Source organism: Triturus cristatus, chromosome 4_1, assembly GCF_964204655.1.
Source record: "Triturus cristatus chromosome 4_1, aTriCri1.1, whole genome shotgun sequence".
Taxonomy (NCBI): Eukaryota; Metazoa; Chordata; class Amphibia; order Caudata; family Salamandridae; genus Triturus; species Triturus cristatus.
The window spans coordinates 630,711,586-630,726,960 of NC_140585.1; the positions used below are offsets into that span (position 1 = coordinate 630,711,586).

The 15,375-nt window shown below is 42.1% G+C and overlaps 1 protein-coding gene across 3 annotated transcripts in view; it reads right to left on the bottom strand.

Moving 5' to 3' along the window:
• Nucleotides 1-15,375, bottom strand: part of NAV3 (neuron navigator 3) — a 1,112,283-nt gene that overhangs the window by 493,415 nt on the left and 603,493 nt on the right. For all 3 annotated transcript variants that reach the window (XM_085653004.1, XM_085653005.1, XM_085653006.1), the window contains exon 12: nucleotides 6,546-6,665. In XM_085653004.1, coding sequence (XP_085509130.1) covers nucleotides 6,546-6,665 — 120 coding nt within the window. The remainder of the gene's footprint in view (nucleotides 1-6,545; nucleotides 6,666-15,375) is intronic.

Sequence of the window (15,375 nt, forward strand, 5' to 3'; positions counted from 1 at the left end):
TTAATTCAAAGGAACAGCCAATTATAAATATACCCAAGGAGAGAAGAGAGAGAGGTCAATAAGTGGATATAGAGACAATATTCCTGTTTACTTATGTCACAGATTTCATTTGTAGCTTGCGCAATGAATTGACAAATATCAAGAAACCTTGAAGATATATGATGTAGTTAGCCTAAATAAGGCATTAACTCATTGTTTTCTTCAGAGGAATGAATTTATCAAATTTAGGCCTTTTCATAACTACTGATAATGCAACAAGTGTCACTATTTATTTGTAAGTTTATTTTTTGGTTTTTACTATCAATATACAGCAAAACATCTTACTCACGCATCAGCATGAAAATTCAAGGGAATAGCATTACATCAGGGTAGCACATGCATGTTAATTTTTATAAGTCATATAATGTATGTGCATCATATTAGTGGTACACAATACCATCCGTTGCCAGAGTTACACTGAGCAGGAGAAATCTCCCCCCTAGCGGAGTCTCCTTTTTCAGTTATCGCCCTCAAGATCAATCAGTTCTGTGACAGTGTTTCAGCTGCCTACATTCTCATGTATGCTCTGTAAGGTTCCAAGAAGTCTCTGAGGGGGGTGCCTCGGGGTGCTACTGTCGTGCAGCAATAGAAGACTATAGTAACTTGCAGCGTCTTCCAACCATGCCTCCTCTGTAGGTGGTGTGGATGTCATCCAGCATTCTACCACTTGACGTTTAGCTAGCTACAGGGCTATTTACACAAACATGCAATATGTTTTAGGTATATACATTGTTAAGTTTAAAGGGCTATACCCGAGGCTAGGTTGAGGGGTACCTCCAGCATCTCTGTTAATATAGAGAACACTTTACGCCAATATTGAGGCAGGAAGGGGCAGCTCCATGCCATGTGTTGGAAAATCACATTAATTTCCTCACAATGTTTTGCATCACACAGTGCTGCCCAATTGGAATCGGGAAATAGGCGTTGATTTTTTTTAAAGTGTTTTTGTTTATGCTGGTAGGTGAAGGGCGTTTCCCCTCACTTGAGCACAGCAATTTGTCAAGCTTTGTTAGAGATTGCCCTCTTCAGCTCGGTCTCCCAGTACCTTTTTGCATCCTATATCAAGGTTGCTCATCACCTCTTGATATAGAAAGGAAAATGTCTTAGACGGATTTTCCCTCAGAATCATCTTAGTGAGTACTGCCAGTTCCGTCAGAGCCTTCGGGAAATTGGTGAGTGTTGAGCTTTCTACATTTTGCAGTCAGTGGAACAGCAGCATTTCCAGGGCAGTACTTCCTCCCAGCTCCTGAAATGCTTGCATTGGTATAAATAACCCATCAAAGAACAGGTCACCCAACACTACTATCTCCACTTTCTTTAATATACCCATTGCTGATTGTTCAAGAAACAGTGTAAGGAAAGGGTTATTTCCCACCGTCAGAAGTGGGGAGCATAAGATGTCCATTCTTAGGTAGTTTGCGATGTTCCTCCATGCACAGGACATAGCAGCTATTACATCTACCTCCTCATGTCTACTGTTGGATTTGCGGGCCATAACCATGGCTAGCAAGTCTGGTGGAAACTGGGTTCTCTGCACCTTGATATGTGTTATGGAACCAATATTATGCAGTGTCACCATTTTGATGCAAATGAGTTGGCCTCTAGTTAAAGATTGAAGAACACTTAATATCATCTGATTGGTGTGAGAAAGATTAATGGCATAGGTCCTTCTCCCTGCTTTGTTGTAAGTCACCAAGATTACATTTGTGAGATGGGGTGAAAGATTATTCTCAATTTCGATAAATGAAGTGTTATCTTAAAAAATTGGACATATAATTGCTTTTTTAAATATATATACTGTGGAGAGAGTGTACCTAGGAATCTGGCTATTTTACTGTGATTAAATTGTTCGATATTATACACTTTCTGGCAGTTTACTTTAATATGCACACTGCACTTTAGTGTTCGATGTAGCTTTTTCAATGCATTTTCTATTTTACATGTGGGTTATTGTTTAATATGATGAGATTAAATTATTTTTTACTGTACTCTTTTTAATGTGTTTCTAACTATCGTGATGGTATAGTATTTTTGATATTTGATTATTTATTCTTCTCTGTTAAACTTGACTAGTGAAGTTTAAAAATAAATAAAAATAAACATTCGTTTGCTGTACATATTCTCACTGTAATCTGAAAAATCCTTCAAATTTGCAGATGCAAATGTAAGTCAAATTAATTTGACCTTATCTGTCGCACTTACGTATAATACGCCTGTACTGGCTACATGCGGGTGTGTCCTGTTTATGTTTGTGAGAAATAGATCTCAGAAGTGTCATAAATATTCAATGACAAGAGGACGCACTGAGCTGTAATGCTGATCCTACATTATACATCTGTGCCTTTATTTCATTGGTTCAAATTTGCATTGATGATACTTTTTGAAATCATACTCCAAAAATTGTTGAATTGTTTGTGGAGCACTAGGATTCACTTCTAGCAACAGCAGAGGTATTTCACAATCTTATTTCACACTAGAATTCTCTCCTGCAATTTGGTGGCACAAATGATCCAATATCGGTGGGTCTCAGTAAAATGAAGACAGCTTTCTTGCAAGTTACTTTGCCTTAAAATGTGTTGGAAAATCTTTCAGTGACAGATGTAATTCTGCCAATGCCGTCAACATTATGAAGCCTTGGTGCCAGGTGCCACCAGCTGGTCTCCTAAAAACTCATGTTGTTGACATAAGGATCCCTATAACTGGTGCCATCTGCCACCTACTCATCACTGTAGCCTTAATGACAGGAGGGTGTCATTCCACAATATGAAAGAGAGAAATGCTAATGGATACAGAAAAATTATTGGTAATGCGCGGTCACTTTTAACCTCTTTCCAAATCCACACGTGTGCATTGTCAGGTCCAGACAGGTCCTGGAAGCGTTCGCGTTCACATCTGGTGCTCTGTTGACGAGTGAGCCATGGCACATTTAGGCATGCAAATATGGTAATATGTTTAATAGCATGCACGAATACTACTACACTGTGCCACTTAACACTACACTTCAAGAGTGCGCACGTTGGTTGGTTGATAGCACTTGAAAAGATATCCAAAGTGACTTAGAGGCAGCTGTGCACGTGTGCTAATTATATTCAATGCTAGTGTCTCATTTACATTTGTATCTTTTAACTCAGTTTGAAAACAAAACTTTAAAGTTGCTATATTGATCTTGAAAAGTACTGTGTTAATGCATCCGCTACAGAAATCTTTGCAATGAGAATATGACAATAAAGGACAATAGTTTTAGACTGCTGCCTTTTGAATGTTGTACACAGACTAATTGAGAAGAGAGATTTTTGTAAAATCATAACATAAGAAAACTTTGGATCAGATTACAAAAAACTGCCTGATTAGTGCAACTTGGCATCCTGGAGCTGTTTAGAGCAATATTATATATTTAAATGTTGAGCTGTTTTGCTTCTCTGTTTTTTAGTGAGCAAAAAATGAATGCTCAAATTGACACAGCATAAAAGCAATATGAACAACGCAATTTAATTATGTTAGGGGCATATTAATTAACGAAAGAAAGTATACAAGCACTCCATGCATTAATTTGAAATTGGTCCTATCCCACAAGGAGCTGTCCCTATAGAAAAGGCAGACATATTTCTCTGAGTTAAGGAATTTTCTTTGTAAATCCATAAATGATTCCAATTCAGAATTATAGTCAAATGCCATACCCTCCTGTTGAAAAAGCAAGGACAGAGTAGAGTGGCATTTACTAGTTAATGAAGAAGTGGGGTTTGGTTCATTACACTCCCCTGTCCTTGTAGATCACAAAATATTTCAGTAAAGATACAAAACTTACACTACTGAAGGTGTACTTTTTTTTTAAAATACACAGGACTTATTTATAAGTTAGATAAAACAGCAGAATTTGTTTAAAAAAAGTGAATGGATCTTGCTGACATATTTTAGTTCATCTTGTCACGTGACTAAACCAGATTTACGATTTTAAGATTTACATCTGTAGTTATCAATCCAACTCTACAGAACCAAGAAGAAAACAAATGACAGATTTCCTTTAAAAAGTACTGGCTACATGTCTGAATTAACTTCCAAACGTAAGCAGTAGTACGCAATATCGTCTGAATCTACAAAAGACCTCCTATCCTACCTTTTGAACATGGGTGTAGAAGGTTCTGACATCCTAAAGAGAATTTTATAGAAGAAAACATTTGTAAAAACAAAATTAGTGCGCTTTAGGTATCGGCACAGAAAGTAGAATGTTAAACACCAGTGCACAGTAATTCCAATTTTTAACAGCTTTGCTCAAAGTATTTTGTATGTCAAAAGGATCAGCATTGATTGATAAGTTCATGAAATGCCCACATGTTGTAAAAATGTAGGCAAATTATAATGAAGGACGCGATTCCTTCAATCTATAAAATTAGTGTATGAAAATATGATTACATGGCTGCAATCATAGAAATTATAATCATTGATTAAAAGTCACATTTTGAATACTAACGAAAGTAATGAACACCAAGAGAAGTCACAAAGCTGCATTAGGGCAATTTTCAAAACCTTCAAGACTACTGGAAATGATTCAGAGTAAACCAAACCTAAGCAATCATTTCAATCACTGCAAAAGAGGGACAGTGCAAGCAAATGAACAACATTAATGAAAGGTTAGGTACAAGTGCATGGCAATACTATTCCACCTTCCAGATTTAAGTAGGATAGGTCATGTTGCCTTTCATGGCATCTTGTCCCCAAGACTAATTGTAAGGCTACATAGCAAATTATACAGGAACATAAAAAAAAAACGAATAGCCCAGATGAACCATGAACATAACAATTTTTTTACCAAGGTACTTGATACTGATTGCCAGGAAACAGATTCCACAAAAGACTGTCTGTGCATTCATGCCGAGAGGGGAACAGCTTTAATTCCAGGAAAACCCTAACATGAGTCAAAAGGTCCATTGGAAGAGAGGAAGTACTAAGATAACATTGAAAATGACGACTGCCTTCCTATATGCTCTTCTTCGGACTTGCTAGTCTGACTGCCATGCAACTTTGGGCCCCACTCCTTGCTGTGAATGTGATCATGAAGTACTTTTGGGGCATGGTTTACTGCAGTGCTAGACAGAGGAATAGGAACCTATTTCTGGAATAGATACCCTAATGAGCCAAAGAAATCATGGTAAATTTGCAGAGCCACGTTCCATATCTGGACTTACTCAAGTAAACTTCAGTCGTACTGTATCCTTCTTTAGCTTCCGTTCCATTGGCATTTATAAAGCAATCTAGTGCTAGAGGGCATTCTTCAGCAATCTGATACAGAGAGCAACTTACTCATGCATATTTGATAATTAGAAGATGTGTTACCCAGGACTGCAAAATAAGTTATTCATTTGAAAGGGATACCTCAGAATATTTTTCTGCCAAAAACTGTCAAGGTCCAAATTTAGGACAGCACATGGATTATTCAACTCCTGCTGTGAGACCGATGGTCTTAACTGTGCCCCTTATTCTATTAAGAACTTCACATACGACTTTCTTCTAAATATTTTGACATTCAGTCTATGTATGCACCTTCTGATGTTTACTAATCACTTTCAAACCACTGATATATGATTCTCAGATCGAGACGAATATCTAAAAAATTATCATCTAGCAAAATATAAAACAGCATGTAGAAGAGTGCTTTTGTTTCACTGGTCTGCTTTGTATACCAGAACATTTTGTAAATGTACCAACATTCTGTTCAGATCAATGGGTAATGGATTGCACTCCAACTACGCTCTTACAAAATGATCAATAGGAGTCACAAATATGATAGAAACCCATCATGGCTGCAGAAAACCCATTCTATTGCACTATTTCTAATTATGCCGGAAGACAATAATATTTGTTGTGTGCCATCTACATATCAAAACACCATGATAGAACTGAGTGATGAATCTAAGTGATCTTTGTGCTATGACAATTATCAGCAGCCATTTTGTTAAATCTTTTGCAGAAAAACTGTGTGTTCCTTTAGGTTACCAGGAAGACTTATAAGTAAGGTCCAAAGTAGACTATTGTATTTGTAAACAGCTGACACTACAATTTATTGACAACACAGACATACATACAGGTAGAACTTTCAAAATGGACTAAATTCTTCACTCCATGTAAATAATACTATTTCCAGACAATCTACTTTTACATGTGGTGTACATGTGAAATGATGTCCTTTGCCATTGCCCTCATTCAGAATAGCTCTACATGAATCAGATACAACTTTGCTAGGTTTCCCTCTGAAATAAGCGCATCCAAGAAGATTACTAGACATCAACAAATAATGTAGTAGAATCTCAGGACGTGACCCCCAGAGGCAGATCGAAATCTCTCAGCACAAGAGTATCCTCTAAAGGAAAGGACATCTATCAGCAGGGCGAAATACAATAATGGCAGATTTGCAAAAAATGCAATGCTGTACATTGAAATAAAATAATACCATTTTATATTTTGGTGTGCAATTGAGATTTAATAATACAAGGAAATGAACTTTTAGCTACCTGTCTGCGTCCACCGTCACATCGTGCACCCCTCTCTGTATCACGTCACGCGATGCTGCCAGATCAGGAATCCGGTTAAGACTTCTCGTGTACAGGTTAAGCCCTCCATCAGTCAGGTATCTGGGAAATATACATCATTTTACTCCTCAGCAATATTTGTGTATCCAGCACCAGAGTTTTCAGTTGGAACATGGTAAACCACTCTACTGTAAAACAAATTCCCAAAATGCACCAAATATACAGGGTGTTACTCATGGCAACAAGTAAGTTGTGTTCACTTAAGCCTACAGTGAACATCTCACCAAAGACTGCATTAATATATTTCCACCCAGAAAGAGTGTGTTGTAGAAACATAAGGCATGATATACAAATAAGTTTGTGGTCACAAACATGCAATTTGCAAATTCATGTGGTTTGCAAATGCAAATGTGTTCTACGATATACAAAAACGCTTTTGCAAAGCAGAAACCTTTTTTTGACTCACTGATGTTCTGCGCCTCTTTCTGAAGTGCAATTAAGAGGGGGCATGAAAGGGGTGCCCCGCCTGAATGCAAGTCAGATTTACACGAATCAATGCTTTGTGGCCACAATTGCCAATGCAAACTTTTGATCTAATAAAAACACCCAAGTTGGAGTGACGTTAGATTTACAAAGAGGAAGCTGTGAGTGACCTTCCCTCATCTGAAGTGCGTTCAGCAGCCTCGGGGGAAGGAGAGATAGAGCAGACAGTAGTGCAGCAGACCACTGCATGCACTCACTGATGTCTTCCCAATCGGAAAATATTTTTTAAAGGAGTAATTACTATTTCAGTCACTGGCTTCTTTAAAGAAGCATTTGCAATGCAATGGGTCTCACATTTACACGAGTTTAAGCTATTGACATTGTAAATGACAATGCCTTCTTTTTATGTTTTTAAAACGAAAACAAAAATAAAAGGCATTGTTATTTGCAATGTCAATAGCTCAAACTCGCGTGAAAGCGAGACCTATTGCGTTGCAAATGCTTGTTTATTTTATTTTTGCAGCTTTATATAGCGTGAACATGATCCAAAGGGTATCTATCAGAGCGTGTTACATGAAAACAATTTCCACCTGCATGCAAGCAGGTTACATCAGAACAAATTTAAAGGAAATAAGCAGTTTACGTCACAAAATAACTCCAAAAGTTACATGTAAAGCATATCAAATTAGTGGACTCATAACATAACGTGTATTTGTAAAAAGCACATTAACTCAGGAGGAGACCTTGATGCTAAAATAACAGATTTTTGTTATTACCCAACGGTACTCATTCATTGACCTCAGAAGGATAAAAGACTGAGTGGACGCGCTGGGATATGAACCAGTGACCATGAGGACAAACACAGATTCGGGCAGTGGATGCATTAGTCCGCTGAGCCACCAGACCAGGCATCCTAGTTTATAAGTTTAGATGATGTCACAGTGGTTTCAGAAACAAAAGTGCTGGTGTGCCCCTAGAGCACTGTTTCAGCTTCTATATGAAAACACGAAATGGTCCCACAACAAACATGATTGCCAGGACTCATGGCGATTCAGGAGAGGAGGAGGAGAGAAGCGAAAATATCAGAGTTGTCTAGCTGTATAAATCCTTCAAGTGAGAAGATGACCGCCTCATATTGGTTGTGGTGGGGGACTTATTGTCTTTTTGTCTGGCTCCATCTTGAACCAATGCCTCAAATTTACATGGGCTCCTACCATGGAATTGCGGATCATGGGGACACTAGGTACTGGGCTGCAGTGCCCATTGCTCAGAGACGTCACCGAGCATGACCAGACTCACCCAGAGTGCCAGAAGCTGTACAGCATGAGCTGGCATGGGCAGGGCCAGGACGAGTGATAATCCCCATCCTCCGGTGATCTAATCATCAACGGAAGCCACAACATGGCTGGAGAGGAGCTGGGCAACACAGGAGAGGTAGTATCCTGCTGCGCTGGAGAAGTTAGTCCCATGCTTTCCACTGATCACCAGACAGTGCTGGAGCCTCAGCATCCCTATGATTGGCTGCAGGGGCTCACCCAAATGCAGTGAAAAGTCAAAGTCTTTCGCTGCACCCCACTTCACACTATAGTCCACGCTCCATCAAAGGGACATCGGATGCTTTGGGTGAGGCAGGGGCACAGGCAAACCAGGAAGCAGCTCTTTGAAGGAGCTGAAACCCTGCTGTTGAAAAGTCCATTGAAAAGTCCCTGTAGATCACTGTCATATAACGAAAGCCCTGCACCCAACCAAAGCTCTACAACCTGCAGTAGAAATAAAACCAGCCATTGGCAATGCCAACACATCTTGGTTTAATCCACTAATAAGTGCAGCATTAGCACAATAGAGCAACGCACGGGGGGAGCCAGCAGGGCCACAGAGAGCGCTTCAGTTCTAATGCAGTCCCTCATGCAGGTCACTGCAGGCCTTGAGTGGAGGCAGAAGCATGCACCCAAACAGTTAACAGCATAGGGTGAGAGATCAATACTCCACTTAACTGAGCCAAAGCGTGATTGACAACGGTTCAAGCCAATTACTGAAAGAGACTGGTTAAAGACAGCCACTGGTTAAAAGAGGCGGTTCCAAAGCCAGCTCAGGGTAAGTTGTTAGCAAACTGTGCTTTTGACTGCTGAGCTGTCGAAACTGAGACCTAGAAAGAGTGAGAACGAGCTTTTTTTTTACTTATACAAACATCCTCGTCTGCTGTGAACTGGCAGCAACATTTCTGTTTTGCCTCATGCCAAAAATATCATATTGGAGGTATTCCGGCGTCTTTGAGGTCGCTGTACAACAATAAAAACGTTTTGGAAAGGTTTTTCCAGGAGAACAAGAACTTCGCGTCTGACGAGGGGGCTACAAGGCGAACATGTTACAATCCATGGTAGACAAAGCTAAAATGAGGAGACATGAATCACAATAAAGCAAACCCCAGGGAGAGTATTTGCTGCACTCCGGCCCACATTCCGAGGTGGCTCGAGTCCGCGAGGGGGCCTCGTCTATTCTCTGCTTGGGAGGAGGCAGCTGCTTGCGTCCCATGAGGCCTCCCGACGGGGCTCCAGCCCGGCGGGGCACCTGACTGCCCTCCAGAGTCAACGAGACGTGCGCGGAGTAGACGGGCAGACCCTGGCACGCGGCGAGGACCACAGGTGGTTTACCAGATACAGCGCGTAACTGGGCACCTACCCCAGCTGCTCGAGCGCTAAGGACAAAACGGAAGAGGAGCTATTGTACTTTAACAGACTGCCGTGTTTATTCACACCTCTCGGAAGGAGCCAGGAATAACATGCCAGGCGAGGGAGCCACGAGGGCTGGCTGCCAGAGCAGCAGGCGCCACTGTTCCAGCACAAGCAAGCATCCCTGGGAGGGCGCTCCTTATCCCTTTCTCCAGATATGTCTCAATGGCACATATGCAGCGCTGAAATCGACTGCACGGCATCCAAGCACTAATTAAGGCTCCATACAGTGAAATAAGTTAGGTCACAGATATTTCAATTTCTTTATAAACAAGCGCTCGCCATCTGTTTTCACTCAGCCGCTGGTTTATATTTGCATCGCGCTTTCACTTTCACTTTAAGTGAAAGCACGATGCAAAAATAAACACGGGGCTGAGTGAAAACAGATGGCCACCATGATAAGAGATTGCTTTGCGACAGCAGCAAAACAGAGGACCCTGTCTGGATCACTCAGACGAAAAGGCAAAAGGGCATCAACAAAAAAACCTCATTTCCAATGGCAGGCCACCGTTTAGCATAAACGGTGACGCCAGCCAATGAAAATGAGGGGTGGGGCTTCAAGTCCTCTTCTCAAATCTACTCTCTTACAATATCTCTCGCCCAGCAAGCACCGCTTTGCGCTGCAATGCCAGGCGTGACCTAAAAATGGGGTTTTATTGGTAATGTGAATGCAGGCTATGAAGTCTCTTTTAGGCCAAGATCCTTGCCTTCTCACCACAGTGCTGGGAGTCACAAATAAAGCATAATTATAATTCATCTGATGGTTCTGCTACCTCCGACGAAAGGGCAATTTGTGAATAATCATCCTTACACACAACTCATAATACATTGCATACCTTTTCTCAAAACAATATGCGTGCATTTTCAACTTACTAGTTTCCAAGTAGGTATTAGTAGATTAGGCCTATAATAACAAAGCCCTTAAAGCATTATTTCATAAGGGAAATACCTACATTTACAATGGACTATGGTGTATTAATGTTTGATGACACGCTCAACTGCAATTCCGAATGCAATCAGTGGCAAAGGGATAACTCAGAGGAGTTACTTTTATAGCGACTTACTTTTATTACAAGTATAACATTTGTACGTCAATATTTATAATAAACATATAGACAGATCTTTGGAACAAGGGGGAGATTGAAGGCAATCTTGTTCAGAGTTCATGAATACCATGCAAATACATAATACAGAATAGGGTACAATATGCTACAAAGCCACTATACTTGTCTAATCTATGATCATTTTTAAAAGAACAGAGTAGACATTTCAATGACAGACAGTACAGGAGATCTCAACAGTAAGTTAATTAGATCTTAAATAGATAAAATATTAGCCAGCAATGGACTTCTTCCTAAAGAGAGAAAATTATCAATGTTTCCACCAGCTTTGAATTGTGTTAGAGTACATTATAGTCCAAAGAAGGAACTTAAAATGAACACACAATTATAGTGCTTATACTATGGTACTGTGCAAAATAACATTGAGAGGATACACAAAGAACATACCATATTGCTGAAAAGGTTAGAGGCTGTCAGGTCGTTCACATAAATATTTCCTTTTGAAATTCTGTTTACTTGATTGGCAGCTTGAATTCCTCCAACTGAGATTTGGCTCAAAAGACCGGCCATCCTTTCCTCACCAGTGCATTAGGAGGTTTCAGGCCCAGGACCAAGGTGATGCTTTCCCATTCATTCCAATCACAGCGAAGCATTAATTTCTTTCCACACATTCCCATGTATCACTTCTTGCTAAATGCTAATGTTCTCCCAGATATGGCATTTGCATGTGAATTGTTTTTGACACATGATCTTTACTCCCACTTGTTCCATGCCCTAAACAAAGCACTATTTTTAATGCTAGTTATGTAGATAATTGTACCTTGAGAGAGTTATACATTCCTGATAGCTTTTGACCATAGACGTCAATTAGGGGTCGCACCTGCGCCCCGTGGTTTGCCCACTGCGACCTCTGGTGGAGTACTTGTGACTCCTGGGGTCGGATTTGATATAAGCAGCATAACCCGAAAGTGAACATGGCCACTTTACAAAGAGTAAAACATAGCGGTGAATAAATACTAAATACAATCCTCCGCACTAGGCTGTAAATTGGGTTTATAAACTTTTTCCTTTTGAACTGCATTGTTACCAGATGTGCTTATAAAATGGAATTCCTATGCTTGAATCGAGGCCTAGCTATCTCTCTGTTCCATTTCAGCCACATTGGAATAGTGGAAAAGAATCAAGTCACAAGGTCAGGCAGGAAGCCATTAACAGTAGCCTGGTGCTGCAGCTACGGAGACAGAGGCAGTGGAGGCTCCTCCACTAAGGCGGAGGAGCATCGCCTTACTGCTGTTAGAGCAGTGAAAAAGGGAAAAATAAAATGATAATAAAGTTATTATTTTATTTTTCGTTGCTACGGGGCTGGATTAGGGCAGGGCGGGGCTGGTGGCTCAGGGAGGAGGAGTGGACTGTGCACACTGAGTGCGCATGACTGCTTGGCAGGCTGTCTTGGCCCGGTCAAACAGTCATGCACAATTTGCATATTCCCCACCAGGCTGTAATGAACAGCCTGGTAGGGAATATGCGCAGGCTACCTGTCCCCATCTGAGCGCCGATCCACGGCGCTCAGACCAATCACAACTCTGCATTGCAGTGTTGTGATTGGCTATGGAGAGACTGGGAGCTTTCTGGTTCTGAGACTGCAGAGGAAAGACGCGGCAGGGGACCAGAGATAAGTGTTTTTTTAAAATATATTTTTTGGTCCTGCCGCCCCAGTTCCCTACAAGCCACCACTGGACAGTGGGCTCCACCTTTGCCCTATTTAGTGTGCGAGTTACCCAGAAGGAAACGTATATATAGTCCCCAGTGACCAGCATATGAGACTTCTTATTCTCTGGGACCAAGGTCTGTGTGCTGAAGAACAAGAGGTGTTTCCCAAAGAGCAGACAACTGCAATGCCTTGTCCCAGGCATGTGCCAGCAGATTTAATTATATGATAGAGATGTACCAGTGCCAGCCGAGCGAAGTTGCCAAGCATTGAAGGGACCATAAATATTCTATTTGTCCCACTACGAGCCTGATACACTATCTGCAGAAGACAATCATATCTCCAGCTGGTCAGTCTGTGCTTTTCCCTTCCATCATGTCTTTTAATGGACTCGAAAAAATATTAGTTTGAGGCGTTTGTACTTCCCTTCATTTTTTAAATGATTGAAGGGCCTGACAAGGTTAGAATGCCTTTGTCTTCAGTTTATTTAGGGCCAAAGTAGAGAGTCCACATACGTATATGAGACTATGTAATATCTATAATAAAATAAGAAAGTGTATATTCGTCGGGAGTACTAAAGAGTAACAGTAGTAGAACATTTCTACAAATCTGAATTATAGTGGTATTCTAGTTGACCAGATATAAATGGGTTCTGGATCAGCCTGGGCACATGATTTTTTTAAACATTTCTGTACATCTTTACAATAACTTTCAATTACACTTTCAAGGGCCCAGGAACTGGTTTTGGCACCACTTTGCAAGTCAGGACCCTCAGCAGAAAAGCCCAGGCACTGGTAGGTGAAGTATTTCATGGCACTAAGACTTCTTAACAGGAGGCAAGCACACACTCACAAACCCTTGGAGAACTTCGGAAGCAGGATGTGGAAAGCAGAGTCGAGTCCTTTCACTCCCAGGACAGAAACAGCAAGCAGCAGGCAAGCACAACAAAGCAACAGGTAGAGTGTCAGTCCCTCCTAGAGCATCCAGCTCTTCTTCCTGGGAGAATGTCCTCAATCCAGGAGTGTTCTGCTTTGGAGTGTCAGATGTCCAATACGTATACCCCTTTCTGCCTTTGAAGTAGGCAAACTTCAAAGGAAAGTCTTTGTAGTGCACCATTCCCTGCCTTTCCCTGACTTGGCTTCAGACAAACTGTAGGCGGTGGAGACAGCTTTGTATGAGGACAGGCACAGCCCTATTCAGGTGCCAGTGACAATTCCTCCTACCACTCTAGCACAGGAAGGGCCATCAGCCTGGTGATGGCCCATCAGGATATAAAAGGCACACCTCAGCTCCCTTTGTGTGACTGTCTAGATTAAGTACACAAGAGCCCAACTGTCAGCCAACACCGACATGTATTCTACAGGCAGGCTGAGGCACAAAATGCTTAAGCAAGAAAATGCCACTTTCTAAAAGTGGCATTTTCAAACACGCAATTTAAAAACCAACTTCACCAAAAGATGTTTTTTTAGATTGTGAGTTCAGAGACCCCAAACTCCAAATCTCTATCTGCTCTATTTTTCAAACAAGGAAACCTGTGTAATTTTCTTCTGAGACCAAGCATCTCAAATAGTCCGTGCCAGCTCTTGGGGCTGGATCTGATTAGTGTTTATATGTTGGAATATAAGATGGAATACAATCACAAGTGATGACCTTCTCCTCAGGGCATGCACCCTTCTTCCCTTCGAGCACCTTCCAGCACAGTTAATCCACAGGTGATGGTACTCCCATTGCCAGTCATGCTCCATAGCCATGCATGTTCCCAGACCAAGGAATACCAGAGCAGGTATGAATTTCTGGTACGGTCAGAGTTCTTTTCACATGGTACTTCCCAGTTTCAAGTATGGGTCCCCGTTGAAGGTGGCAGTCTGGTTTTCTTGTCTACTGTCATGAGTTGTCTACCATCTCTGCCTCCAAGACACCTCACATCTTCCCTCAAGGTCCTTAGTTCAATCTCGAGGACTGTTGGGTACAACTGATAAAGCCATAAGTGTCAGTGATGCATTTGGGCACCTACTTTGAACATATCCATTCAAATGGTTTGATAACCATTTATTCACAAATGAAGTTAACTCACTGTGAAAATTATAGCAATAAGGTATAGATGTATGCATGAGAAAAACTACTGAAAAGGCCAATGAGTGGAGGAGGAGCCTAGCGCGCACCCAAGATGGCCGCGTAGGTGCGAGGCTCCCGAGGACCTCCGCGACCTCCTGCATAAATCCTGACCGAATCCTGTCCTAGATGAGGGGACTGTGTTTGTGAACCCGAGTTGAGGTGACGCCCGTTTTCCGTTTTCAATTCGGACCTCGGACACCGGCGGGAGCACCGATTAAGGTTTGCGGCCTTCTCCACGCCGGCCCCCCGTACTGGAGTTGTGGGGCGATCCGGCGACAAAGTGAATAACAGCGGCGGGCAAGGCTGGGTGACTCGCGCACCCCGCACTTTCGCTTTTGCGCCCTCCTTGCTGCCAGGCGAGGTAGGGTCGCGAAGCGGTGTGCGGTGGTGTGGCCTCGTTGGGGTGCCCTGCCGGCCCGCCGGCTGCGGTCCGTCCTGCGGAGCGGTGGTCGCCCCCCCCCGGAGCCCTTGAACGGGATTGTCTACCCCCTTTTTGAGGAGATTGGCTCGATTTGGGACCGCGACCATGGCCACAAAACAAGATGGCGACCGGGCTAAGGTGAAGTCGACCCGTCGTGGCGCGACCCATCAATCCAACAATATGGACCGCTACACCCTCCAGAAGGGATCTCCAGAGTCGCTGCGTAGATCCCCTACGGGCCCGACTGACGCTCCTGCTCTGCCCACGGACCTGACCCTCCGAGACGTCATGGGCG